The 25,411-nt window shown below is 41.7% G+C and overlaps 1 protein-coding gene across 4 annotated transcripts in view; it reads left to right on the plus strand.

The window, feature by feature from the left end:
- Positions 1 to 23,050, plus strand: part of LOC117528117 (choline transporter-like protein 2) — an 82,329-nt gene extending 59,279 nt beyond the window's left edge. For 3 of the 4 annotated variants that reach the window (XM_034190680.1, XM_034190677.1, XM_034190678.1), the window contains 6 exons: positions 12,101 to 12,204; positions 12,316 to 12,389; positions 12,477 to 12,547; positions 12,638 to 12,726; positions 18,034 to 18,118; positions 22,215 to 23,050. In XM_034190680.1, coding sequence (XP_034046571.1) covers positions 12,101 to 12,204; positions 12,316 to 12,389; positions 12,477 to 12,547; positions 12,638 to 12,726; positions 18,034 to 18,118; positions 22,215 to 22,321 — 530 coding nt within the window. In that variant the 3' untranslated portion in view covers positions 22,322 to 23,050. The remainder of the gene's footprint in view (positions 1 to 12,100; positions 12,205 to 12,315; positions 12,390 to 12,476; positions 12,548 to 12,637; positions 12,727 to 18,033; positions 18,119 to 22,214) is intronic. The other variant, XM_034190679.1, reaches the window with a different exon arrangement.
- Positions 23,051 to 25,411: the final 2,361 nt, after the last annotated feature.

Here is a 25,411-nt window from a genome sequence, read left to right on the forward strand (position 1 = left end):
AGTAATGGTTTAATCACTGCAGATTTGAAACATTTAGGAACGGATCCAGAAGTTAAAGAAAGATTAATAATTTCCAGCACAGTCGGCCCAAGAGTCACTCAAATTCTGTAAATCTAGGTAATACCTCAGTAATGGAGCCCACCTCAATAGTAGGGTGTAGTGGCTGGGTTAAGGCATGCTGGGATATGTTTAACCTGATGCCTTCTATTTTCTTCTCAAAGTAATACAGGAAATCTTGTGCTGTCAACTACAGGTGGTTGTCCATGAATAAGTGTTGCCACCGTGTTGAACAAGAACTTTGAGTTATGCTTGTTTTTGTTCATCAAATCAGAGTAATAGGTCCACTTTGTAGCCAGTAATGCATGCTAATAGTCTAAGATAGCATCACGCCAGGCAAGGTGGAATACTTTTAATTTTGAACTACGCCATTTCCGTTCTAGACCTCTTGCCTTATGCTTGAGGTTGTGCAGGTAATCATTGAACCAAGGTGACTGTGTTTTGGGGGGGCACGATTTTAACAAAGGTGGCGCAATCATGTCGAGTGTAGTTTTGAGCACTGAGTTTAAACTATCCACAAGACGCTAAGACATCAGGCAGTCTAGCTTTGAGTTCAGTCTTAGTTGAGGAGTTGGTGCATCGCCGTAGTGATATACAAGGTTGTTGTTCCACTAACCATGGCAGCGAACCTGTAAACTTAATAAGTGAGTGATCAGAGACCACTGTAAGAGGTGTGATGTCCATATTCGTGACAGCAATACCACATGAGAGAACCAAATCCATGGTATTTCCACTAATGTGCGTCGAGTCCTGAATGCATTGCCGAAATCCTAATGCATCCACAATTTCCATAAATGATTTGCAGAAGGGATCAGAAGGCTTATTTATATGAACGTTAAAGTCGCCAATGATCAGAATGTTATCTGCACTCGTTGACAGGTTAGAGATGAATGCACAGAATTCAGAATATGGGCCAGTGACAAAGTAATACGGCTGATTTTTATTCTTCTGACCTTGGCAATGTGTAATATCCTGAGCAAAGTGGAGAATCAGATTCTCAAACGAGTTATATTTGTGACCCCCAACAGCTAATAAGCTAAACCTAGATTTATAAATAAGAGCAACACGCCCGCCTTGCTTCGCATCACAAGGAATGTGACTAAATGTATATGCTGGTGGGCAGGCGTCATTTAAGGGGAGGACAGCTGTAGGTTTAAGCCTGGTTTCACATAACCCAATCATATCTAAGTGATGATCAATAATTAGATCATTAACCAACAACGATTTTGAGGCTAGTGATCTTATGTTAATGAGACCCAGACTAAGGACCTCAGTGGGGTTGACAGTTGGACTGTGGGTTTAGGGGTGGTTCCAGAGTAGCATATATACACTCAACAAAAATATAAACGCAACACTTTTGGTTTTGCTTCCATTTTGTATGAGATGAACTCAAAGATCTAAAACTTTTTCCACATCCACAATATCACCATTTCCCTCAAATATTGTTCACAAACCAGTCTAAATCTGTGATAGTGAGCACTTCTCCTTTGCTGAGATAATCCATCCCACCTCACAGGTGTGCCATATCAAGATGCTGATTAGACACCATGATTAGTGCACAGGTGTGCCTTAGACTGCCCACAATAAAAGGCCACTCTGAAAGGTGCAGTTTTATCACACAGCACAATGCCACAGATGTCGCAAGATTTGAGGGAGCGTGCAATTGGCATGCTGACAGCAGGAATGTCAACCAGACAGGTTGCTCGTGTATTGAATGTTCATTTCTCTACCATAAGCCGTCTCCAAAGGCGTTTCAGAGAATTTGGCAGTACATCCAACCAGCCTCACAACCGCAGACCACGTGTAATCACACCAGCCCAGGACCTCCACATCCAGCATGTTCTCCTCCAAGATCGTCTGAGAACAGCCACTCAGACAGCTGCTGAAACAATCGGTTTGCATAACCAAACAATTTCTGCACAAACTGTCAGAAACCGTCTCAGGGAAGCTCATCGGGGTCTCGACCTGACTCCAGTTCATCATCGTAACCATGATGCTTGCCTCTACTGGTGGTTGGCTCTCACTGCGGTATTGTATCACTTCCTGTTCCGGAGCACAGCTGTGTTTTTCTATATCTGTTAGCTGTTTAATCTGCGCAGTTAGATTGATCTAGTTATCTAGATTACGATTTGTTTCCCAGTGTAATCTTTACGTGCCTTAACTAAAGCACTCCTTCTGCTGAATCACCTCTAAATTATTTACACATTATTTGCGTGTTTTTAGGAATCCGCTAGCTTAGCGTAGCTACTAGCTCTTAGCCGATTTAGCATGGCGGCTTCTCCTGTCTCTCCCGCACTTATCTGCTCTGGGTGTGAAATGTTTAGTTATTCCTCGGCCTCCTTTAGCAGTAGCGGTACTTGTAATAAGTGTAGCTTATTCGTAGCTTTGGAGGCCAGGCTGGGCGAATTGGAGACTCGGCTCCGCACCGTGGAAAATTCTACAGCTAGCCAGGCCCCTGTAGTCGGTGCGGACCAAGGTAGCTTAGCCGCCGTTAGTTACCCCCTGGCAGATCCCGAGCAGCCGGGAAAGCAGGCTGACTGGGTGACTGTGAGGAGGAAGCGTAGCCCTAAACAGAAGCCACGTGTACACCGCCAACCCGTTTACATCTCTAACCGTTTTTCCCCACTCGACGACACACCCGCCGAGGATCAAACTCTGGTTATTGGCGACTCTGTTTGCGAAATGTGAAGTTAGCGACACCAGCAACCATAGTCAATTGTCTTCCGGGGGCCAGAGCAGGCGACATTGAAGGAAATTTGAAACTGCTGGCTAAGGCTAAGCATAAATTTGGTAAGATTGTAATTCACGTCGGCAGTAATGACACCCGGTTACGCCAATCGGAGGTCACTAAAATTAACATTAAATCGGTGTGTAACTTTGCAAAAACAATGTCGGACACTGTAGTTTTCTCTGGGCCCCTCCCCAATCAGACCGGGAGTGACATGTTTAGCCGCATGTTCTCCTTGAATTGCTGTCTGTCTGAGTGGTGTCCAAAAAATGAGGTGGGCTTCATAGATAATTGGCAAAGCTTCTGGGGAAAACCTGGTCTTGTTAGGAGAGACGGCATCCATCCCACTTTGGATGGAGCAGCTCTCATTTCTAGAAATCTGGCCAATTTTCTTAAATCCTCCAAACCGTGACTATCCAGGGTTGGGACCAGGAAGCAGAGTTGTAGTCTTACACACCTCTCTGCAGCTTCTCTCCCCCTGCCATCCCCTCATTACCCCATCCCCGTAGAGACGGTGCCTGCTCCCAGACTACCAATAACCAGCAAAAATCTATTTAAGCATAAAAATTCAAAAAGAAAAAATAATATAGCACCTTCAACTGCACCACAGACTAAAACAGTTAAATGTGGTCTATTAAACATTAGGTCTCTCTCTTCTAATAATAGTTTTACATCCTCATTGAAGACAACTTTGGATGCTGTAGCTCCTCTAAAAAAGAGAGCTTTAAATCAGAAGTGCCTGACTCCGTGGTATAACTCACAAACTCGTAGCTTAAAGCAGATAACCCGTAAGTTGGAGAGGAAATGGCGTCTCACTAATTTAGAAGATCTTCACTTAGCCTGGGAAAAGAGTCTGTTGCTCTATAAAAAAAGCCCTCCGTAAAGCTAGGACATCTTTCTACTCATCACTAATTGAAGAAAATAAGAACAACCCCAGGTTTCTTTTCAGCACTGTAGCCAGGCTGACAAAGAGTCAGAGCTCTATTGAGCTGAGTATTCCATTAACTTTAACTAGTAAGGACTTCATGACTTTCTTTGCTAACAAAATTTTAACTATTAGAGAAAAAAATACTCATAACCATCCCAAAGACGTATCGTTATCTTTGGCTGCTTTCAGTGATGCCGGTATTTGATTAGACTCTTTCTCTCCGATTGTTCTGTCTGAGTTATTTTCATTAGTTACTTCATCCAAACCATCAACATGTTTATTAGACCCCATTCCTACCAGGCTGCTCAAGGAAGCCCTACCATTATTTAATGCGTCGATCTTAAATATGATCAATCTATCTTTGTTAGTAGGCTATGTACCACAGGCTTTTAAGGTGGCAGTAATTAAACCATTACTTAAAAAGCCATCACTTGACCCAGCTATCTTAGCTAATTATAGGCCAATCTCCAACCTTCCTTTTCTCTCAAAAATTCTTGAAAGGGTAGTTGTAAAACAGCTAACTGATCATCTGCAGAGGAATGGTCTATTTGAAGAGTTTCAGTCAGGTTTTAGAATTCATCATAGTACAGAAACAGCATTAGTGAAGGTTACAAATGATCTTCTTATGGCCTCGGACAGTGGACTCATCTCTGTGCTTGTTCTGTTAGACCTCAGTGCTGCTTTTGATACTGTTGACCATAAAATTTTATTACAGAGATTAGAGCATGCCATAGGTATTAAAGGCACTGCGCTGCGGTGGTTTGAATCATATTTGTCTAATAGATTACAATTTGTTCATGTAAATGGGGAATCTTCTTCACAGACTAAAGTTAATTATGGAGTTCCACAAGGTTCTGTGCTAGGACCAATTTTATTCACTTTATACATGCTTCCCTTAGGCAGTATTATTAGACGGTATTGCTTAAATTTTCATTGTTACGCAGATGATACCCAGCTTTATCTATCCATGAAGCCAGAGGACACACACCAATTAGCTAAACTGCAGGATTGTCTTACAGACATAAAGACATGGATGACCTCTAATTTCCTGCTTTTAAACTCAGATAAAACTGAAGTTATTGTACTTGGCCCCACAAATCTTAGAAACATGGTGTCTAACCAGATCCTTACTCTGGATGGCATTACCCTGACCTCTAGTAATACTGTGAGAAATCTTGGAGTCATTTTTGATCAGGGTATGTCATTCAAAGCGCATATTAAACAAATATGTAGGACTGCTTTTTTGCATTTACGCAATATCTCTAAAATCAGAAAGGTCTTGTCTCAGAGTGATGCTGAAAAACTAATTCATGCATTTATTTCCTCTAGGCTGGACTATTGTAATTCATTATTATCAGGTTGTCCTAAAAGTTCCCTAAAAAGCCTTCAGTTAATTCAAAATGCTGCAGCTAGAGTACTGACGGGGACTAGAAGGAGAGAGCATATCTCACCCATATTGGCCTCTCTTCATTGGCTTCCTGTTAATTCTAGAATAGAATTTAAAATTCTTCTTCTTACTTATAAGGTTTTGAATAATCAGGTCCCATCTTATCTTAGGGACCTCGTAGTACCATATCACCCCAATAGAGCGCTTCGCTCTCAGACTGCAGGCTTACTTGTAGTTCCTAGGGTTTGTAAGAGTAGAATGGGAGGCAGAGCCTTCAGCTTTCAGGCTCCTCTCCTGTGGAACCAGCTCCCAATTCAGATCAGGGAGACAGACACCCTCTCTACTTTTAAGATTAGGCTTAAAACTTTCCTTTTTGCTAAAGCTTATAGTTAGGGCTGGATCAGGTGACCCTGAACCATCCCTTAGTTATGCTGCTATAGACGTAGACTGCTGGGGGGTTCCCATGATGCAGTTTCTTTCTCTTTTTGCTCTGTATGCACCACTCTGCATTTAATCATTAGTGATCGATCTCTGCTCCCCTCCACAGCATGTCTTTTTCCTGGTTCTCTCCCTCAGCCCCAACCAGTCCCAGCAGAAGACTGCCCCTCCCTGAGCCTGGTTCTGCTGGAGGTTTCTTCCTGTTAAAAGGGAGTTTTTCCTTCCCACTGTAGCCAAGTGCTTGCTCACAGGGGGTCATTTTGACCGTTGGGGTTTTACATAATTATTGTATGGCCTTGCCTTACAATATAAAGCGCCTTGGGGCAACTGTTTGTTGTGATTTGGCGCTATATAAAAAAATTGATTGATTGATTGATCTTGAGTGGGCAAATGCTCACATTCTCTGGCGTTTGGCACGTTGGAGAGGTGTTCTCTTCATGGATGAATCCCGGTTCACACTGTCCAGGGCAGATGGCAGACAGCGTGTGTGGCGTTGTGTGGGTGAGCGGTTTTCTGATGTCAATGTTGTGGATCGAGTGGCCCGTGGTGGCGGTGGGGTTATGGTATGGGCAGGCGTCTGTTATGGACGAAGAACACAGGTGCATTTTATTGATGGCATTTTGAATGCACAGAGATACCGTGACGAGATCCTGAGGCCCATTGTTGTGCCATACATCCAAGAACATCACCTCATGTTGCAGCAGGATAATGCACGGCCCCATGTTGCAAGGATCTGTACACAATTCTTGGAAGCTGAAAATGTCCCAGTTCTTGCATGGCTGGCATACTCACCGGACATGTCACCCATTGAGCATGTTTGGGATGCTCTGGACTAGCGTATACGACAGCATGTACCAGTTCCTGCCAATATCCAGCAACTTCGCACAGCCATTGAAGAGGAGTGGACCAACATTCCACAGGCCACAATTGACAACCTGATCAACTCTATGCGAAGGAGATGTTGCACTGCATGAGGCAAATGGTGGTCACACCAGATACTGACTGGTATCCCCCCCCAATAAAACAAAACTGCACCTTTCAGAGTGGCCTTTTACTGTGGGCAGTCTAAGGTACACCTGTGTACTAATCATGGTGTCTAATCAGCATCTTGGTATGGCACACCTGTGAGGTGGGATGGATTACCTCAGCAAAGGAGAAGTGCTCACTATCACAGATTTAGACTGGTTTGTGGACAATATTTGAGGGAAATGGTGATATTGTGTATGTGGAAAAGTTTTAGATCTTTGAGTTCATCTCATACAAAATGGGAGCAAAACCAAAAGTGTTGCGTTTATATTTTTGTTGAGTGTATATAAGATGCCTAGAAGTAGGTTTAGGTTTGAGACATTCCACACGAGTTGTAGGTAGCAGACATGAAATCTTTGATATTGCTGGAACAGTGATTGGGCCATCCTCAGTTTCAACCTCATCCAATGTAGTAACGGGTATTAAGTTTGCAAAGCATATCCCTCTATGATTTTTATGGACATGTTTACAGAAGCAGGCCACAGTCTCAACTTGTTGAATTTCCCTCCCTGGTAGATAAACTGTACTATCACCATAGCACTAATTTCCCCGCTAAGCTAATGGATTCCACACCCACATTTGTCATAAGCCTTGCAGGGTCTCTAATCACCTGCTCCATGGCCTGCTGTAAATTCCTAATGTTACCCTCCCTGTAGAGCTCTATCTATGTTTGCAGACAAGATGGCGGCGCCTTCCCCAGTAGGGTGGAGGCTGTCCGGCATCAGCAAGCCATGGTGGCCCCAGAACGAAGGCCAGTTATCAATAAAGCTAAAGCCTTGCTGTCTACAAAATTGTGCCAGCCACCTATTTAACGATGTCAGCCTTCTAAACGCCTCATCATTACCCCGGGGGGGCAGGGCAGAGACTATTAATCGATTCCGACACATCTTTCTGGCAAGGTCACAAGTCCTCTCTGTGTCCATTTTTGTGACCTCTGAGTGCTTCATCCTGACATCATTGGTGCCAACGAGCTTGCTTAAACGTGGTCTCTAATTTTACATGAATTAGTCTCTGAGCGAACATGAACTTTTCATCCACCTTGTGCGTTATTATATACAGGGCCGGCCCAAGCCTTTATGGGGCCTTATGCAGAATTTCATTTGGGGGCCCCCCTACCATCACCTCAGCACCAGATGCCTCATTATTCCATAGGCTACACTGTTATGTGTGTAACGTACCCACAATCATTAGCATGATCAATTGTAATCTATTTGTCTAATAGATTACAATTTGTTCATGTAAATGGGGAATCTTCGTCACAGACTAAAGTTAATTATGGAGTTCCACAAGGTTCTGTGCTAGGACCAATTTTATTCACTTTATACATGCTTCCCCTAGGCAGTATTATTAGACGGTATTGCTTAAATTTTCATTGTTACGCAGATGATACCCAGCTTTATCTATCCATGAAGCCAGAGGACACACACCAATTAGCTAAACTGCAGGATTGTCTTACAGACATAAAGACATGGATGACTTCTAATTTCCTGCTTTTAAACTCAGATAAAACTGAAGTTATTGTACTTGGCCCCACAAATCTTAGAAACATGGTGTCTAACCAGATCCTTACTCTGGATGGCATTACCCTGACCTCTAGTAATACTGTGAGAAATCTTGGAGTCATTTTTGATCAGGATATGTCATTCAAAGCGCATATTAAACAAATATGTAGGACTGCTTTTTTGCATTTACGCAATATCTCTAAAATCAGAAAGGTCTTGTCTGAGTGATGCTGAAAAACTAATTCATGCATTTATTTCCTCTAGGCTGGACTATTGTAATTCATTATTATCAGGTTGTCCTAAAAGTTCCCTAAAAAGCCTTCAGTTAATTCAAAATGCTGCAGCTAGAGTACTGACGGGGACTAGGAGAGAGCATATCTCACCCATATTGGCCTCTCTTCATTGGCTTCCTGTTAATTCTAGAATAGAATTTAAAATTCTTCTTCTTACTTATAAGGTTTTGAATAATCAGGTCCCATCTTATCTTAGGGACCTCGTAGTACCATATCACCCCAATAGAGCGCTTCGCTCTCAGACTGCAGGTTTACTTGTAGTTCCTAGGGTTTGTAAGAGTAGAATGGGAGTCAGAGCCTTCAGCTTTCAGGCTCCTCTCCTGTGGAACCAGCTCCCAATTCAGATCAGGGAGACAGACACCCTCTCTACTTTTAAGATTAGGCTTAAAACTTTCCTTTTTGCTAAAGCTTATAGTTAGGGCTGGATCAGGTGACCCTGAACCATCCCTTAGTTATGCTGCTATAGACGTAGACTGCTGGGGGGTTCCCATGATGCACTGTTTCTTTCTCTTTTTGCTCTGTATGCACCACTCTGCATTTAATCATTAGTGATCGATCTCTGTTCCCCTCCACAGCATGTCTTTTTCCTGGTTCTCTCCCTCAGCCCCAACCAGTCCCAGCAGAAGACTGCCCCTCCCTGAGCCTGGTTCTGCTGGAGGTTTCTTCCTGTTAAAAGGGAGTTTTTCCTTCCCACTGTAGCCAAGTGCTTGCTCACAGGGGGTCGTTTTGACCGTTGGGGTTTTACATAATTATTGTATGGCCTTGCCTTACAATATAAAGCGCCTTGGGGCAACTGTTTGTTGTGATTTGGCGCTATATAAAAAAATTGATTGATTGATTTGTAATTAGCTTACATCATACAGGTGTCATTCTTGTTTTTAACCTTAAAGGGGTAGCAAACTCATAAATATGTTTTAATTAACTTCTACATACAGAGTGATGTATAACTATGGCTCATTAATTTAACTATTTGAAAGTAACATCAGCAGGCAGGAGACTGCATTGATAGTAAACACGTTAAATAGTTTAATTTCTTTCAGATGTGCAATGGTGTGCAAAATGTTCAATATTCAAATACAAAATAGAATCAAATGACATTCACATTATCTTACAGAAAAATAAAGTTGTAATCAAAATTAAATACTTAAATAATAAATACAATACTTAAATAATCTCCCAAATGAACATAGAAATCCACAACGTGCATAGCAATGCACAAACATTGCACTGGGGGCTATTGCTTTAACTTTGGCCTGCAAACCATTGAAAGCTGAGCTACTTTTCCCCACCTTTTGCACCAAATTAATCTGAGGAGTTGATCTGCCCTGCTGTTTAACTCTAAGTTTTTCTTCGTAAGGAAGACTATCAAATGGCTTCGCCAAAATCCGGTCCACAACGTTCAAATTGTCTGCCATTATGTGCAGCTTGCTAGCTCGCTAGCTGGGACTGGCGCGAGGCTAGTGTGAAGTGTGTCCGCCTGTGAGTGCTTTGTGACGCTGGAGGAGCTCAGCAGCACCCGCTGCTCGGTAGGGACAGAAACTGCGATAGAAGTCAGAAAGAGTGATAGAAGTCAGTCTCCAAACACAGGCAGTTACAAAAAAAAAACACCAGAAATAGAAGCTCGATTTGTCGCTAGTCGTTTTTAACAAAGAAAATGCCGCTAAGAGGATTAAGAAAGTCTCCAGTTCAACTCAGAACACAATGAAAATGCTCCCACGGATATTTACACCAAAAAATCGCTGATTCACTCATTTCGCTGTCAATCAAAAAGGGATTCAGCCTCAGACAGATCATCCAATCATCATGCAGAAGCTGAGCGTCCGGGCCAGCCGAGGCCAGCCCACTGCCCCTTAGACCCCCAGACACGCTGAGCGTCCGATGGGCGGGACAAAGCCCAGCATTTATCCAATGACTCGTCTCGTTTCGCAGCATGCTTTGTATCGCTATTGAAGTCTGTGGACGCTCAGCGTCTACACTGTTTAAAGCACCGTGAAGCTGCAGGTTTGAGTGAGCGGAAAGCCGCGTCGTTACCAGTGATAAGAAGCTGATTCTGAACAAAAGTTGATCACGTTGTAGCGCATATTTAGTCAATGACGTAAACACAATAGTATATATTTGATCACTTATTTTTTGACATTTTAGGGGAAGCTGAGCTTCCCTTGCAGTCTTAGAGCAATCGCCTCTGACTTTAAGACACCTAAAGCACTTTACAGTAAACGAACGGAGCATTTCGCAAATAATGACGACAAAAATTGTAATGCTGGACATGCAAACCTACCTTTGTCTTGTTGTTTTTTTTTTCTCGTCTTCCAACTTCTTCTTTTTTCTTTTCTCCGCTCCAGAAGGATCATTTCTTTTCTGAGACATGACTTGCACTCACTTCGTTCCTCACGATTAGTCATCGACCACCTGACCCAAGCGGTGCATCTAAATTTGCCCAACGGTGGCAGCAGCCAACAGGAGGCATCAGTTAACCTAGTATTGGTATTTTGTCAAAATGAATTTATTTTTTTCGGGTGTAATACAATTTCGTTTAAATTATTCAATATTATTTTAATTTCATGTATATATTTACTTTTTTATCACAACGTCTCAGTGCTCTCGGGGCCCCCTGGTGGCGTGGAGGCCCTAAGCGACCGCGTAGTTGGCGTATGCCTTGGGCCGGCTCTGATTATACAAATAATGAATGTTTGAGTTCAATGTTACTCAAACATTTACTCATTTAAATATTTGTTCCATTTTAAGAATTTGCCTCGTTGAATGGAACATTTCCATCTTTCACCTCATGGAATATTCGTACCATTGAAACAATGTAAAAACATTATTTGTTTTATATAACGACTAAAATAGATCCTTGTCATTTGATATTATATTAATTTATAAACAGAAAAGGGACTTACATTTAGGTGTGTGTCACTGGTGCTTTAACATCGACATTCCAACACAAACTTTAAATAGGTGTCCAAAATTATTCTCTCAACTTGGAAAAACAGATGTATTCTGTGATACTTCCAAAAAAGAAAAGTCTTCCTCAGTCCAGTGAAAAATCGCATCAGAAAATTATCCAGGTTTTCATCGTAACAGCTCTTCATGCCTCCAGATGGCTTATGGCGTAGTGGATGTTTTTTGTGTGTGTTAGGAGAATCTGCACCGTCAATTAGCTCGTTCAAATCGTCGTCCGTCTGTAAAACAAAACTCCACAACACTCAGCTCATTGCCACCCCTACTAGTGTGTGAGTGGCCGAGATTCACAGCATGCAATGGTACAAAACGTATGGAACCAAATATGCACGTTAAATGCAATGCAACACAAATGGGATGAAAAATCCATGTCACGTGACATACAAAGTGCCAATAAATGACAAGGATCCAAACGTATGGAACCAAATATGCACGTTAAATGCAATGCAACACAAATGGGATGAAAAATCCATGTCACGTGACATACAAAGTGCCAATAAATGACAAGGATCCACTCAGCCGTTATATAAATGCTGCTGGTGAAACTTGCAGGAATGTTCAAATAGTATTTAGAAATATATGAATTTATATTTTTACTGTTTATTGATCTGAAGTATAAATAAAACAAAATTCAGATATTTTATATGTAATTAAGCTAATACTTTCTTTTGTTCTCAGACTGTTTAAGCAGTCAGCTGTGTGTCATTTATTGCTGCTGTTTTTTAGTTCTATTATGGAAATGACATTGTGAAGTGTTTGTGTTTATCTGATCATTTTCAGGAGCCCATAATAAGTTCACCAAGTTCCTGATGTGCTGTCTGAAGTGCTGCTTCTGGTGTCTGGAGAAATGTGTCAAGTTCTTAAACAGAAACGCTTACATTATGGTGTGTGCTTTTAAAAGATGTCTTTATTTGCTTAATTTTGCAGAATACAGCTCAACATGATCAAAATGTATAAATATTTGTTTTAATGTAATGTCTGTCTTTGGCCTGTAGGTGGCAATCTATGGCAAAAACTTCTGCACTTCTGCCAGAGACGCTTTTTTCCTCCTCATGAGGAACTTGATCAGGTGATTGCAAATAGTTACAGTACATTTATTTATTTAACAAATACATTTGTAGCTGCACATGAACATGTTTTTTGTTTTATCTCACAGAGTGGCTGTCCTCGACAAAGTGACAGATTTCCTCTTGTTTTTGGGCAAACTTCTTGTTGTGGGGCTTGTTGGTGAGTTTGTTTCATTCTTTTCTTTGAGCACACTTATGGCTTATTTCAGAAAGTGTAAGTTGAGAGTTTTTAATCTGTTTATTGTTGCAGGTGTCTTTGCCTTCTTTTTCTTCTCTGGGAGAGTGAAGGCCTTTGAGAATACAGCTCCAAATCTCCATTATTACTGGGTGCCCATATTGGTAAGTGTGTACAGTCCCAGCCAGAATAATTGGCACCCCCCCCCCCCATTTCCAGAGTACATTAATATAGAATATAATTTGATTGACATAACACTTCATATAGTGAAATAAAAAATAGATCAAATGTATATATCACACAGTTATTGTCAAGTGAATCATCACTTTGACAGGCATTTTCCTTTAGACAAGTCAGGTGATGGATACATGATCATAAACTTCATTTACGTCATTGTTTTCTATTTTTCCATGCTGTCACTGCACACAATGATCCAAATCAGGTGTGTTCCATAGTTGAGCCTACTGATGGCCTGAACATGCTTGACTGAGCTGATTTTGTCTGACCAGGCCAGGGTCAAATGGAAAGCATAAAGGCCTGGTCACACGACACGTAACAAAGGGCAACAAAGCCCAAACGGAATAAGAAATTTGGACTTTCATTTGCATCATTTAACCTTCGTGCAGCTTTGTTCTTGCAGGAAGTGATCCTTGATCACTGCATATTTGTTCGCAGTGGGAGGGTTTTGCAGCAGTCCGATCCGCTTCGCTTCCATGGAGCTGACAGCTGACACAACGTAATATTTTATGACGTTTGCTCTGATCTCTGAGCCAGCTGCACCTCGGTTTGTGCAAACCAGGTGGCAGTTTACAGAAGCGTGACTTTGATCCATCAAGTGTGGAAAAAACTTCCAGCAGCAGTGGACAATCATGTGTGAACAGCTTTGATCCGCAGAGGTGTGACATATAAAAACAGAAAACCCAGTATGATTGCAAATGGCTGCATTGTTTTTTTGAAAGTTTGAGTTGCTAAATCTTGTACTATGCAGTCCTTCTGTGTGTGCGCACACATGGCGTTACAACACATTCAAACACCGAATGCATTCATCCAGAGTGAATCAGCTGGAGAGAAGGTGAAGCGCATGTGTGTGTGTGCCCTCACAGTGTCCAGTGGTCCCCCTGACCACTGACTCCGCCCTCTTAGCCAGCTTGTCCTACCTATTACAGTTTTTCACAGAGATATTAGTGCCCCAGCAGACAGCAGCATAGAAAAGGACAGCTGCAACAACAGATCGATAAAACATAGACAACACTTGGTTACACACATCAAAGGACCTCGGCCTCCTCTGGAAAAAGAGCCTGGTCTGACGCTTTTTATAGAGACTGCCTGTGTTGATGTTCCAGTCCAAGTTGTTATCCAGGTGAACACCTAGATATTTGTACATGTGCACACACTCAATGTTCTGTCCATGTATGTTTATTGGCTGGATAGAGTTCCTTTCCTTGCCAAAGTTGATGGTCATTTCTTTGGTCTTATTTGTGTTCAGAGATGGTGAGTTTTTGGTTCTCTGTTCACAGAAGGCTGTGATCAGGTCTCTGTAATCCCCCACCTGGTTGTTCTTAACACACGCCGCAATGGCTGTGCCATCAAAATACTTCTGAATGTGACGTGTCTGAGTGGTATTTAACAGCAGACTTGTCGATGGTAAACAGGAAGGGTGCGAGCACAGTTCCTTCTGGAGCTCCAACGCAGCTCACAACAGTGTCCAAAATGGTGTTGCCCAGCATCATGTATTGAGCCCGACCCATCAGGTAACTGTGGATCCAGTTATATGGGTGGATATAAAAGCATGCACAAAGTAATGAAGAAAATGGCACTAACAATGTCTGTGTTGTTAGAGCACATTGCAAATGGTGCAATCAGAGGTGAGCGTGTATTCATGGAATGTGAGAATTTACTTGCAAATGATAATTGACTTACGAGGTCTATTAGAAACGTATCCGACCTTATTTTTTTCAAAAACCATATGGATTTGAATCACGTGTGATTGCATCAGACAAGCTTGAACCCTCGTGCGCATGCGTGAGTTTTTCCACGCCTGTCGGTTGCATCATTCGCCTGTGAGCAGGCTTTGAGTGAGGAGTGGTCCACCCCCTCGGCGGATTTTCATTGTCAGGAAATGGCGGAATGATTTGGGCTTTTTTTCCATCAGAATTTTTTCAGAAATTGTTAGAGACTGGCAGCTGGAAACCATTAGAAAAATTTATCTGGCTTTCGGTGAAAATGTTACGGGCTTGGTAGAGAATAAGGACTGTTACTGTCGCTTTAAGGACGGCCCCCAGCGGCTGTGGGGCGCGCTGCGCTCCGAAGCCGCCATCGACAGGCTGAACGACTATTTCATTTCTAAACGGATGGCTGTATGGATCCGTGACCATCGTGTGCCATTTCTCTGGTTATCACAAGAGCTGGACATCAACCATTTTCCGGCAGATCTCACTTTTAACAAGAGATTTTGTCATGGAAAGCCGAGCGGAGGCTTCGCGCGTCACAATGGATTCGCTACTGGAGCGAGACAAAACCATCTCCGTTTTGGTCTCACAGGACGGCTTTGAGATGGCGTTCAATCAGCTGTCGGTAGTTTTTCCATCGAGTGATTATCCGAGAAATTGTGGATGTGCCTAGACATGCCAGAACATGTCCTGTGAGGCTTCATCATGGCATTGCTATGCGGCACTGCCGCGACGCGCAGAATTCCTCCGCACGTCTCTCAATGTGCCGAAAAAGTGCTGATGTCCACGTCTTTTCACAATTCCTGTGCTAGTCAGACGATAAAACACAGCGTCCAGTTTGGAAATGAACGGCACATTCCACTGTTACAGGAGTTTTTGTCATGGAAAGAGGAGCGGAGGCTTCGCGCGTCGACAGCAAGAGAGACAAAGAACACCTCCGTTTCGGAGTGCCAGAAGGACAAGCTGGGACATGCCTTTCAGTGCTTACCAGTCGAGTGAGTATCAGAGAAATTGTGGAGAGCTGGACATGTCCCAGCTTGTCCTTCTGGCACTCCGAAACGGAGGTGTTCTTTGTCTCTCTTGCCGTCGTGACGCGCGACGCGTCCGCTCCTTTCCATGACAAAAACTCCTCGTTAAAAGTGGAATGTGCCGTTCATTTCTAAACTGGACGCTGTGTTTTATCCGGGACGTCGTCTGGACTAGCACAGGAATTGTGAAAAGACGTGGACATCAGCACTTTTTTGGCAAATTGAGACAGACGTGCGGAGGAATTCCGCGCATCGCGGGTGCCGCGACACGCAAAGCAACGCCATGATGAAGCATCACAGAACATGTTCTGGCATGTCCAGGCTCGTCCACAATTTCTTGGATAATCACTCGACTGAAAAACCACCGACAGCTGTCTGAACGCCATCTCAAAGCCGTCCTGTGAGACCAAAACGGAGGTGGTTTTGTGTCGGTCCAGCAGCGAATCCATCGTGACGCGCGAAGCCTCCGCTCGGCTTTCCATGACAAAATCTCTTGTTAAAAGTGAAATCTGCAGGAAAATAGTTGATGTCCAGCTCTTGTGATAACCAGAGAAATTGCACACAATGGTCACGGATCCACAGAGCGATCCGTTTAGAAATGAAATGGTCGCTTAGCCTGTCGACGGCAGCTGGAGCGCGGCGCGCCCCACAGCTGCTGTGGGCCGTCCTTAAAGGGACAGTAACATCCCTTAATGTCTTTGAAGCCCATAAAATTTTCACCAAAAACCACCTGAATTTCTCGAATGGTGTCCACATGGATGTGCCTCACAGTTTCTAAAAAAAAATTTGATCAAGCAAAGCGGCAGTCTCTCAGCCATTTCCCTGACAATGAAAATCCGCCGAGAGGGCTGGACCACTCCTCACTCAAAGCCTGCTCACAGGCGAATGACGCAACCGACAGGCGTGAAAAAAATCACGCATGCGCATGAAGGTTCAAGGTTGGTTCACGCAAGCACACGTGATTAAAATCCATATGTTTTTTTTTTTTTTTTTTTTAAATAAGGTCGGATACTTTTCTAATAGACCTCGTAATTTTATTTAATTTCAGTGTGGGTGCACGTCTCTGAGCCCACAGTGTTTACGGCCTCACACACGCTCCCACTAACTTTTTTTATCGTTTCATGTTTATTCCATTTGACAGGGAACCAAATAAACTATCCCTGCATGTCTCCATGTCATTTCCAGTCATCTGTAGTTCATACTCGCTATAATTCCTTTTCTGTGTTCATGTGGAATGGTCAGACAAAGGGTAATCTCATGTTCCAGCGCCTGTTTACATGAATTTGCATATTTAAATAAGGGTGTGGAGAGGGAGGAGTTTGTTAGATCTACATGTATGCTCAATTCCACTTCCAGTGGGATGTACAAACGGCGCATGCTTGGATCCATGCTTACGCACACTTTGATACATCTGGATATTTTCATGCCAGTTTCTAGGTTTTAGCGTACGCCATGTTCTAGTAGGAAATCCATGCAACTGTTTGTACATGAGGCCTCAGGCCTTGGAAACAATGGTTTATATCAATCATTTAAATAAAAAAAAAGTTTTGATAAATCTATCTGGGATAGACCATTCTCAGAAACGGTCATGAAAGGAGACTTGTATGAGAAGCCACCAAAACACTCATGCCAGCTGTAGAGTTTTAGGCTTCTGTGACTGGAGAAACTGTGCAAAGTGCAACTTCTATCTGTTGTACCACCAGTTAGGACACAGACAAGGACTTTAATCCAAGAAAATACATCAGATCTATGCTTGAATAAATATTGTCTTTATACGAAATTGGTAAATACTTATTTCTGAAGATATTTAAAATTCTACACTTAAAATTCAGGTTTGTCAGGAATTCTAAATGTAACTTCTTATATTTGTATCTGTAAACAAAAATTTGGGAGGGGAGGTGTAGGAATCGACCAGGTGATCTGTTGTTGAGTCTTGTAAAGACAGCGCCTCCTAATCCAGCTGGTGGAGTTTACCAGAACTTCACACAGTGGCGGCACGCCATGTGAAGGCTGCAAATCATCGGACTTTTGTTTAATTGATACATCGTATAATATTGACTATGTAAACACAACGCCTCCTAAACCAGTTTGTGGTTTTCAATGAATCTTCCTGCAGTGGTAACATGTGATGTGAAACCGTGCATGAAGGAAAACATTTCCAGGTTAGTGTCTTCGAGCGGAGATGATTGAACATTTTGTGTTTAATAGGTCTATGACCTTGTTAACGCAACTCCTCCTAAACCAGTTTATGGATTTTAATAACTTCATTCACTGATGGTAAATCATATTAAGATGTGTGATGAAAAAATCCAGTATGCTCAAGAGGAAAAATACCTTTATAAAAATCATGCTATTGAGTATATCGCAGAGTGGGGCACATCATTTTGTGAGCTTCATCACAGATCTCTTTTATGTACTGATTACTCAGTTTTCCCATGTTTTATAATTTGGTCCTATTTATAATGTACTTTTTTTTTATGGTTGTTTTCACTAGACGGTGGTGATCGGGTCGTATCTCATCGCCCATGGTTTCTTCAGTGTTTATTCCATGTGTGTGGATACGCTTTTCCTTTGTTTCTGTAAGTACAGCCTCCTTTATGTCTCATATACAAAAACACAGCAATACATGCACATTATTAAAGACAGGAGTCTTTATTTGGGGAAGCCGAGTCATTTAGGAGTTGGTATTAGAAGGTACAACCAAATGATGGACTTTGCTCACTTTTCAAGTTCCTGCTTTGCTTTTGGTGTTGGGCTGTAACTCACTGCTAAATTGCATGGCTATGGTGTGTAACACCTTAAAATAACACTTTGGGGCTGTTTGGTGTTTCACAGATAACATTTAAAATCTGAAATGCTTGTGGTTGCTTTGCTTGCTGTTTGACTTTCTTTCTTTTTGTCTCTCCCTCCCTATATCTCATTTCCTACATTTCACGACCTCCTCTTCCCACTGGTCCTTTAACACTTTTACCTTGATTTCAATAATAATAATCTGTTCCACTCATTTATACACACACATACGCTCACTCAAAGGTGAAGATCTGGAGCGCAATGACGGTTCAGTCACAAGGCCTTATTACATGTCCGCAAGTCTTCGTGAGATTCTGTGGAAGAACAAGGATGAGGATCCAGTTTCATCTTCTGCTCAATCTCAGCATCAGAACCATGAAGATACCCAGTTGAAACAAGAGGCAGCAGCTTAGAGAGGAGTCCTCTGTGGACAAAGACACTGTTGGACAGAAGCTGTTGGCCCCTTTGTTATGTGCAAAAGAGTAATTATGCGGCACTATGAGAGCAATATTCATTCTGTGTGACTCCTGTAACAGTGTGGAGAAAACCCAAAATAATGATGGTCATGAGTTTTGTTCTCCTCATTGGCTAATTGGCTTATTGTATTAAGTAGAAGGGCACTCATGGAGTGCATAGCTCTGCCAGTGTTTGAAAGGTTCTGGAGGTCCAGTCACATGACCACCTTGTTACAGACTCGCACCAAAATGTCATGGCTGTGCACTTGACTGTTGCAGGAAAAACAGTGTTCTTGGTGATGTGTTACAGGGTGAAAATCAGTCAGTGTGTTCTTGATATGTTCAAAATACAATCTGTGATTCTTAAATGCAACAAATGGGTTTTAAAGTGTAGGTGACACCAAAAAATGTGCACAAATAAACGCTAAAAATGATGAAATGTTGATATTTTAAAAAATCCTGAACAGTAAAATTCTAAGTGCGCAGGTGAAGGATGAAATGCAGCTGTATGAAGCCTGTGCTCTATTTCAGCCCCGTTCAGTCCTCAGCCACGGCCATATTGTTGCTATGCCATCACCAGAAGGGCACCTGCTGATTCAAGCCCTAATCAGTTGTAAACACGGCAGAGGTCGAGCTGTTTTCAGTTTTTTTTTTTTTTTTTAAGTCCAGTCTGAAGGTGTTTCTGAAGCAGGTGTGTGGGACACAGCATTTAAGGTTTTGAGTCTTATTTAGACCGCAGTAAACTTTGGAGGAAAACCTTCAATCTGGCAACAGTGATAACGACGTTGGCAGAGTGCAGAACACAGAATGGTGATTATAAATAAATAAATAATGCAGGCAATTTCAGCATGGGTGGAGGTGGTAAAGTGTTCTCTTTTTTTTTTTGTTTTGTTTTTTTGCCAGCTCTTTGGTCATAATCAGCTGATTTAAAAATTTGTTTTACTATCAGACATAACAAAGTGATGAGGAAGTGTTATCGTTTCCTTCTTGAATACATTTAATGTAGTGGACATTAGTCGTGTAACACACTACTAAATATTAAAACCACTCACACAAGAAGTAAATATATGTTTTCTTTCTGTTTCAGTGAGATCATCTTTAAACTTATCAACCTTTACAAAACATCTGAAAATAATTGAATTCCTTCTGTCCTGGTTGAAGAAAAGTCCATTTGTCACACAGGACTTTGTCAGGTTCCAGCGTCCGTTATTGCAGCTGATGGATTGAGTCTCTGTTGTTAACGAGCCCCTTGCACTGCAAGACAGACTTGCAGCGCCTCATGTGCTCATACCGTCTAAGTCTGTACGTGATGGCATTATCCCATGACCCGGAAAACAATAAAATAATCTGAACATACTCAATTTTGTCTCTGTGTCGAGTGGAGAAGCCACAGATACCGTGCAAGTGCGCGCTCCTCAATAAGTGTTCCACCTGCCATTCTGCCTGCAAAAAGTAACCGTCCTGACACCGAAAACATGGCGTAGCTCCAACCCGAACGGCTCGGTGGAAACTAAACCATACATAAATTAATGGGGCAATTACGATAATGGTTCTGGAGCTGACACCACTTCCTCCTCTTTAGTGGTGCGCATTTCAAAAATATTTCTCTTCAAGAACTGCACACCAGCAAAGGATAAATTGTTTAATTTTAGTCTTAAATATTCATGAAAACATGGCATTACGTGTCACCTACACTTTAAAGAAGCGTGCCACAGTGGTACCTGTGCATCCTGATCTGAAATCAGCCCCGTCCCTGTAGCAGAACGAGAGTCTCCAAGCTGGTGCTTGACTTTAAAAATGTTGACATTTCAGATGTAGTTAATATTTTACTTGTGAATGATTTTATACCATCCATGTGCAACCCACCCACAATGAATCTGAATGTTAGTTGTTTTTTTTAATTATTATTACTTGGCCTGGCCGAGCCGTATGCACATCTGAGCCCTACAGTAATCTGGTTATTTTTCAAACAGAAGGCAGAAGATCTTACAAATTTGTGCCACATGTGCACAACCATCCCACAACATGATTGGAGCACTTTTAAATTTTGACCCCTGTGTAATTCTTCAGTTGCCCCCTACCTGGCCGCCCATTGAAAATTCAAGTGGATACTCAGTTGTTCTACCCCCCCCCCCCTAAGAGTAATGTTTTAAGGAGTATTTGTGCCAAATTTGGTGCTTGTATCACCATTTGAAGGATTCTTGTGTAAATATTCTGTTATCTGCTGTACTAGCACTCCCATACCGCCCGTGTTGCTTATTTAAAGCGTCAGGCACAGAATCTTTTTTTTATTATTGTTACTACAGTGTTTTGTTGGGCTGCATCAGTCTGTGGGGTGTTTTTGGTTACAGGATATGTGTTCATAAGACACCTGTGACCTGTATTGACACTCTGAAAGTTGTTTAGTGACCTCCTTAAAGGTCCCTGGGTGTAGCACATGAAATCCAGAGTTTAACAGGTGCTCCGTCCCTACTGAGACACACTGGTGCCACTTATTTCACTCTGTTCAGGTCCATGTTGCACTTAAAATGCACCATTTAACATCTAAAGGTATAGGACACTGTTGACTGGATTATTATTACTGTTTTTTCCCCCTCATACCTCAGTCATCATGTCTCTAGGGATAAAAGGTGTCAGAGGTATTGTAAAAAAATATTGTAATAGAGTACTAACACTGGTCTGTTATACTGTAGTTGCTACTGAAGCAACATATTTCTGCAGCTACAGCACTTTGTAGTTTGTAATATCTTTTAAATTAGATTATAACTCAGTCGATTGTCTACAAATAATGTGCACACCTCTTTTTATGCCTTTTTGTTCCTCCCACTGCCATTAATCAATAGAAACTTGAAGTTGTACCTTCCTAAGTTACAGTATTGCTATTTTCTTTGTACCTTTTTAAATAAAATTCAAATGCTTATAGATTACCATCTTATTTGGAACATCAGGACAAGTAATGCACGTTGATTTTCTGTTCACGCTTTAACGTAGGTTTTGTTTGTAATATTTCATTAATGTCTTCACACCAGTTCCCTCTGAATTTTTAAAACTTCTTCTAATCCAGTTTTACACTCAGTAAATCTTTAGTTATATTCCTGGCAGTGTGACGTGTTCAATAAACTGCACTAAAAGTAATGAGTCTCCATAAAGATTGGTTGGACTGATGGTGGGTTTTTGCATGTTTGTAATTGTTGATATACTAATGAAAGTAATCCGGCTCGTTTAGTAAAGCAAAAGCTGCACTATTTTTCATTGGAAAATGGAAGCAAGCTCAGGTAACTAACTTTGAACACGCCAACAGCACAAACTGTGAAGTGAGACTTGTTTTTAAAATGTGGGCTTCACTGCTTGCTGAGTGTTTCTACTGTGCTAATACAAATACACAAACTGCTCTAATGTCTTTAATGTCATTTCCTTTCATCCTTTCTAGTGGAGGATCTTGAGAGGAACGATGGAAGTCCAGAAAGACCATATCTGATGCCAGAGAGTCTCCGAAAAGTGTTGAACAAGAAGAACAAGACGCCAGCTGCCAAGTAGAGCGGTTCGTCTCGGTGTAAGATTTGGTGTGACAACGCTGAGGTTAAAATTCACTCCAGTTCTTCTTCAGTGGGATATCTTCAAGCTAGAGGTTTGGGCAGCGACCACATGCCAACACTTAGACCCTTGGTGCCAATCCAATGTCATTATGTTCCTGCCAAAAATCCGTTCAGATTCTAAAAGGGATCACAGCTCCGTGTGTGTTTTAAATAATTATGGTTTTTAAGAGCTCAAGATTCAGAGTGACTGTGATGCTGTGATTTTAATATCAGGTACTCAGTGTAAAGTTCTACAGATTTTACAGTATGAGACATTATTGCTTTCCAAACAGAGCTGACATCAAAAAATGTTCAGGGTGTTGTGGGTTTTTACCAAAAACCACTTATTATGGCCATGTTTTATTTTTGTTTGTTACATGAAGTTAATCTTAAAGATGTATAGTTATTGTTTCTGCATGTGTAATTTTTTTAAAATGAGATATTTGAATAAATATTTGTTTTATCATTACCAAAGATATTTTATTACCCCTTAAGAAGCATCGCTGTGGTTTTGCTGACACAGTTAAGTTTCCTAACATATTTTTGTATGTGGACATTTATCAGCCACAATATGGAGGCGAAATGTCAGCTAAAATTAAAATGTCACTTTTTTTTTTTTTTTTTACTTTTGTTACATTTTAGATACGTGGAATTTACTTCTGTTTTTCGGGAAATAAAATATTGTACATGATTTACTGCAGAAATTTTTCTGCTTGAACACATTGTAGGGTTTGAATTTTATTTGGCTTTAACAAAAATGATCTGGACTGACCCAGTCGTCCTTTGCACAACGTATTTATGCAACCAGCTGCAAAACATTAAAAATAAGAAATCCTCAGAATATAAGGTATTCTGCCTGAGAAACAGCTGTTTCTCTACACTTTCCATTTGTGTAAAGTGCAGATGTTTAAGGATTCTTTCCAAAGGCTGATGCTGACAGACACACCAGTCTTGCTTACCAAACTCAATGGGTTTAATGTATTATTTTGCAATGATTGACTTTTGCACAATCTTGAACAGCCTGGAACTCACAATTTTTCATATCATTTTTTAAATTTGTACACAGGATTCACATCCTGATGGCAATATAGGGCCATTATTGTAGCAAAAGTATTTACAAATGCTTATTTTGATGTGTGTGTAAACAGAGCCACAAATGCATGTAGCAATCTGTGTGCATTTTGATCTGTGTGTGTGTAAACAGATTCACAAATGCGTATAGCTACCAGTGTGTGTAAATACATCCAAAAGTGTTTAAAAAAAAACAAATCTGTGTATAACCACATCCACAAATGCGTAAAAAAATGTGTGTGTATCCGTGTCTGTGAAAATCGGGCAGCGGTGTGTGTGTGTGTGTGTGTGTGTGTGTGTGTGTGTGTGTGTGTGTGTGTGTGTGTGTGTGTGTGTGTGTGTGTGTGTGTGTGTGTGCACGCACGCACGCCTCCACCAGAGGGCGCAAGAACCAATGACATCGCTCACCGCTGTTGTTTTAACCCTGGCTGGTTTCTCGAAGAGATCAAAATACACATTTGCAAATACCTTTCCTACAATAATGGCCCCATATATGTCAAAAAGACAAATATTGAGCTGGAAAAGAAAAGACAAGACTATTTTCCAAGTCAACAATGCAAGTGTATTGTTTATGCATAAAAGGTCTAATAAAAACACACAGCTTTGTTTCCGCCCCTGAGACCATCCACCAATCACAGATGGGACTCACACAGTTTAATTTGCATGCAATTGTCTACTCTTTTTCAGCACAACATTTATGGGGACATATTGGGGGTGGAAGATAACATGTTTCACCGGACTGATGGACCAGAAAAAACATGGACGCACATGGAACCTGTGGCTACACGAGTGAAAGTTGTTTGCTGTTTTTCTTTAAGAAGAATGATTCTTGTAATATACATACGAGGTCTGTCCATAAAGTATAGGTCCTTTTTATTTTTTTCAAAAACTATATGGATTTCATTCATATGTTTGTACGTCAGACATGCTTGAACCCTTGTGCGCATGCGTGAATTTTTCCACGCCTGTCGGTGACGTCATTTGCCTGTGAGCACGCCTTGTGGGAGGTGTGGTCCAGCCCCCTCGTTGGAATTCCTTTGTCTGAGAAGTTGCTGAGAGACTGGCGCTTTGTTTGATCAAAATTTTTTCAAAACCTGTGAAGCACATCGAAGTGGACACGGTTCGAAAAATTCAGTTGGTTTTCTGTGAAAATTTTAACGGCTGATGAGAGATTTTGAAGTGATTCTGTCGCTTTAAGGACTTCCCACGGAGCGGGACGTCGCGCAGCGCTCCCAGGCGCCGTCGTCAGCCTGTTTCAAGCTGAAAACCTCCACATTTAAGCCTCTGTTGACCCGGGACGTTGTGAGAGAACAGAGAAGTTTCAGAAGAAATCAGTTTCAGCATTTTATCCGGATATTCCACTGTTAAAGGAGATTTTTTTTAATGAAAGACGTGCGGGCGGATTCGCACGTCGGCTTGCAGCTGGCGCAACAGGAAAAACACCTCTGTTGGAAGCCTTAAGGACAAGTTGGAACATGCCCAACTGTTAAACAATTTCTCAGATACTCACTCTACTGAAAGTCATCAAAAGCCGCCTGGATTTTACAAATGGTTATCAACACGGAGGTGTTTTTCCTGTGGCTGTGCATCACGGCGGCTGCAAGCCGACGTGCGAATCCGTCCGCACATCTTTCATTAAAAAAATCTCCTTTAACAGTGGAATATCCGGATAAAATGCTGAAACTGACTTCTTCTGAAACTTCTCTGTTCTCTCACGATGTCCCGGGTCAACAGAGGCTTAAATGTGGAGGTTTTCAGCTTGAAACAGGCTGACAACGACGCCTGGGAGCGCTGTGCGACGTCCCGCTCCGTGGGAAGTCCTTAAAGCGACAGAATCACTTCAAAATCTCTCATCAGCCATTAAAATTTTCACCAAAAAGCAGCTGAATTTTTCAAACCGTGTCCACTTAGATGTGCCTCACAGGTTTTGAAAAAATTTTGATCAAACAAAGCGCCAGTCTCTCAACAACTTCTCAGACAA

Source organism: Thalassophryne amazonica, chromosome 16 (genome assembly GCF_902500255.1).
Source record: "Thalassophryne amazonica chromosome 16, fThaAma1.1, whole genome shotgun sequence".
NCBI lineage: Eukaryota > Metazoa > Chordata > Actinopteri > Batrachoidiformes > Batrachoididae > Thalassophryne > Thalassophryne amazonica.